The sequence below is a fragment of the Cyprinodon variegatus genome, unplaced genomic scaffold (assembly GCF_000732505.1).
Source record: "Cyprinodon variegatus isolate N-32 unplaced genomic scaffold, C_variegatus-1.0 Scaffold649, whole genome shotgun sequence".
Taxonomy (NCBI): domain Eukaryota; kingdom Metazoa; phylum Chordata; class Actinopteri; order Cyprinodontiformes; family Cyprinodontidae; genus Cyprinodon; species Cyprinodon variegatus.
Genome location: NW_015151102.1, coordinates 110,753 through 113,880, shown reverse-complemented (window position 1 = coordinate 113,880; position 3,128 = coordinate 110,753). Strand labels below are relative to the sequence as shown.

General features: G+C 40.7%; 1 protein-coding gene across 4 annotated transcripts in view; it reads left to right on the top strand.

Moving 5' to 3' along the window:
- The window catches only part of acss2 (acyl-CoA synthetase short-chain family member 2), a 23,591-nt gene that overhangs the window by 14,881 nt on the left and 5,582 nt on the right, over positions 1 to 3,128 (top strand). For all 4 annotated transcript variants that reach the window (XM_015393585.1, XM_015393584.1, XM_015393582.1 and 1 more), the window contains 6 exons: positions 459 to 592; positions 703 to 835; positions 940 to 996; positions 1,938 to 2,018; positions 2,108 to 2,216; positions 2,883 to 2,951. In XM_015393585.1, coding sequence (XP_015249071.1) covers positions 459 to 592; positions 703 to 835; positions 940 to 996; positions 1,938 to 2,018; positions 2,108 to 2,216; positions 2,883 to 2,951 — 583 coding nt within the window. The remainder of the gene's footprint in view (positions 1 to 458; positions 593 to 702; positions 836 to 939; positions 997 to 1,937; positions 2,019 to 2,107; positions 2,217 to 2,882; positions 2,952 to 3,128) is intronic.

Below are 3,128 nucleotides of genomic sequence, written 5' to 3'. Positions count from 1 at the left end.
GAATATGCATGCATCAGGTAATGTAGGCTTTAGTTCATTATCTGATGCATGCATATTCACACCAGGAACCTGTAAACTTATTGAATTACAAAAAAACATTTAAAAAATGAACATGTTTCATTGATATATATACAAAAATGAATATTAGGAACTATATTTATCAAACATTATACTGGGCAAGTAAAAATTGTTTCTGGACAAATGAAATGTCAAAGCAACTTGCCCAAAGGGTAAGTGGTAAAAATCCTTAACGTCAACCCCTGCATTTATTATGATGTTTTTTTTTTATTTTTGTTTAGAACTCAATCCACCTGCCCTTCTGCTGACTGCATTAATTTCACCGTAACTTTTAAAATCAGTCTGAGAACATAGATTTAAATATATCATAACACTGAAACATCACATTCTTAAGGTAATAACTGTGAATTTTAATTGATTGGACTCTTATTTCCTCTCAGTTTGAGGGTCTGCCTACGTACCCTGATGTGAGCCGCATGTGGGAGATAGTGGACAAATACCGGGTCACCAAGTTCTACACGGCTCCGACAGCCATCAGGCTGCTGATGAAGTATGGCAGCGAACCAGTGCAGAAGTAAGAGATCCACTGATCCGCTTCCATCCACTCTGTTTTCAGTTAAAATGCAAAATGATCATTTCAATTTAAAACACAGTTTTTAACCTACCTGATTTTTACAATTAAAGGTACAAGCGTAAATCCCTGAAGGTCTTGGGGACAGTGGGAGAACCCATCAACCCTGAGGCCTGGCAGTGGTACTACAGCGTGGTGGGAGACGGCCGATGTCCGATCGTCGACACTTTCTGGCAGACTGAAACTGTTAGTGTAGATGATACAAAAAGATGTTTCTGTTTGCGCTTCTCTGGAGGCATGGGAAAGAGCTTCTATGACCCCAACTTCTTTTCTTTGTTGTCTGTTTTCAGGGAGGACATGTCATGACTCCTCTACCAGCAGCCACCCCCATGAAACCCGGATCTGCTGTGAGTAAATGATTGACTAAACACTCGGCTGTGATGAAATAGCTGCTCTGGTTTACAAAATACAAAGCTCCAGATTTACCAGTCAATCAACCCTCTGCTCCTTATCTATGCTGATAATGTTTGAATCAGAGCTAAAAGAGCTAGAGGCAGGTTGAAATCATCATCCCCCTGATTGGACTGTTTTAGCCAAAGGAGCCTTGAACAAAGGGGTTTGTAGCAGTGGATGCTTTACAATATGGTGAGGGAGACATCTTGCAGTTTACCTGTTCAATTCTTTTAACTTGATTTGGACTGAATCTAATTTTTCACATCAATGAAAACCGACAGCCTGAGTTTCTGCTGCATATGTTGCTCCAACATGAATTACTTAGGGTGGGTCAGTGGAAATGCTGAATGCTTTAAGTCACTGCTTTGTTTAAATTGGGCAGCTAGCTTTAGCGCTAGGCTAACGTTACTTTGTTTACGTCAGTTTGTTCAGAAAATTGCCATCAAGTGTTCCAGCTGCTTGGCAAGCAGCTCTTTTTCCTGCACAGATAAGAAAGCTGTTGGTGTCTCAGACTTCAGCAGGTCACATGATTCACACAGGAAGCTGGAGCAACGTGTTTCTCAGTGTGGACATGGATCCCAGTTCTGGTCATTCAGAAATGCTAGATCTAGAAATGATAGATCTACAGGATGCTATGAGGGTTTGTTGTTCACCCTGAAGTGGTTCAGGTCATCCTCCTGAACCCGAGCCAAACTTCAGATATGTTAGTTATTTGATAAGAGTTGAAAAAAGGGAAACAAATCAGAAAGTTTAAGTTTGAAAGGTCTGAAAAATGAAGGAAAATAATAAATATACATAATGAAATATCTGAGGATGCTAGAAGCAAATTATTGTAATTTTTTATTTATATTACTATTTATAACAATAACAGAAAATGATGATTTTCTCTCCCCAGACGTTTCCGTTCTTCGGAGTGGTGCCGGCCATTTTAAATGAGTCTGGAGAGGAGCTGGAGGGGCCGAGCGAAGGATACCTGGTCAGGATTGGAGGCAGTTTTTTTCTCTTTAATATCGTTTCCTCCGTCACCCTCTGCTGATCGCCCCTCACTTCTCTGCCGTCACGCAGGTGTTCAAGCAGCCGTGGCCGGGTGTGATGAGGACCGTTTATGGGAACCACGAGAGATTCGAAACCACCTACTTTAAGAAGTTCCCTGGATACTACGTCACAGGGGACGGTGAGACCTGAAACAAATATCTTTATACACCTAAACACTGTTGTACTATATAACCAGAAGATTATACATTTATTAAATAACTAGAACTGGCAGTTATAGTTAATAGGTCATTCAAATCAAGGGTAAAACCAATTAGAAGAAGAATAGAATTCAACTTTATTATCATTACACTGTCAAAAGTACAAAGCAATTAAATTAACCTTCTGCATTTAACCCATCCCCTTGGGGAGCAGTAGGCTGCCATTGTGCGTCACCAGGGAGCAGTGTGGGGTTAATCATTACTTATTAACTAATAAGTAATGATTATTAGTTAAATGATTATAACTGATATCTGCTTCCTTACCAAGGTTGTTTAGTCTTTTAACAAAGACTCAACAATTCTAACAATAGAGGCAGATCTGCAGGGCTTACTTTTATCAATTACAGTACGTAGCGTAACGTAGCTCCAGCTGAGTAACGGCATGTCTCCCCTGTCAGACCAATGGGTCCCCATGCAAAGACAAAGTGGAATGGTGGTCGGCTGCTTAATTAATCTTTGTCGGGAGGGATGCGACGTCAGGGGGGAGTCGCTCCTTCTTGCGTCATTTAAATTTGATCTTCAACGACCTTAATCTTTGAGATCAGCCTGTGAGTCATGGCAATGTGTTCATCTGTTTCTCCCTTTAGGTTGCCGCAGAGATAAGGATGGATACTACTGGATAACAGGAAGGATTGATGACATGTTGAATGTCTCTGGTAAGAGTTGTTAATCCTATAAATCCAGCTTCATAGCCAGACTCTACATCAGACCTCTGAGCTAAAGATGCGGGAGGAGATCCTACCTGTTCCTATCTAGCTGGTCATAATGATTTGACTGATGTTATTGAAGCAGGGTTCCAATAGGGCTGGGCGATAATTCAATAACGATATATA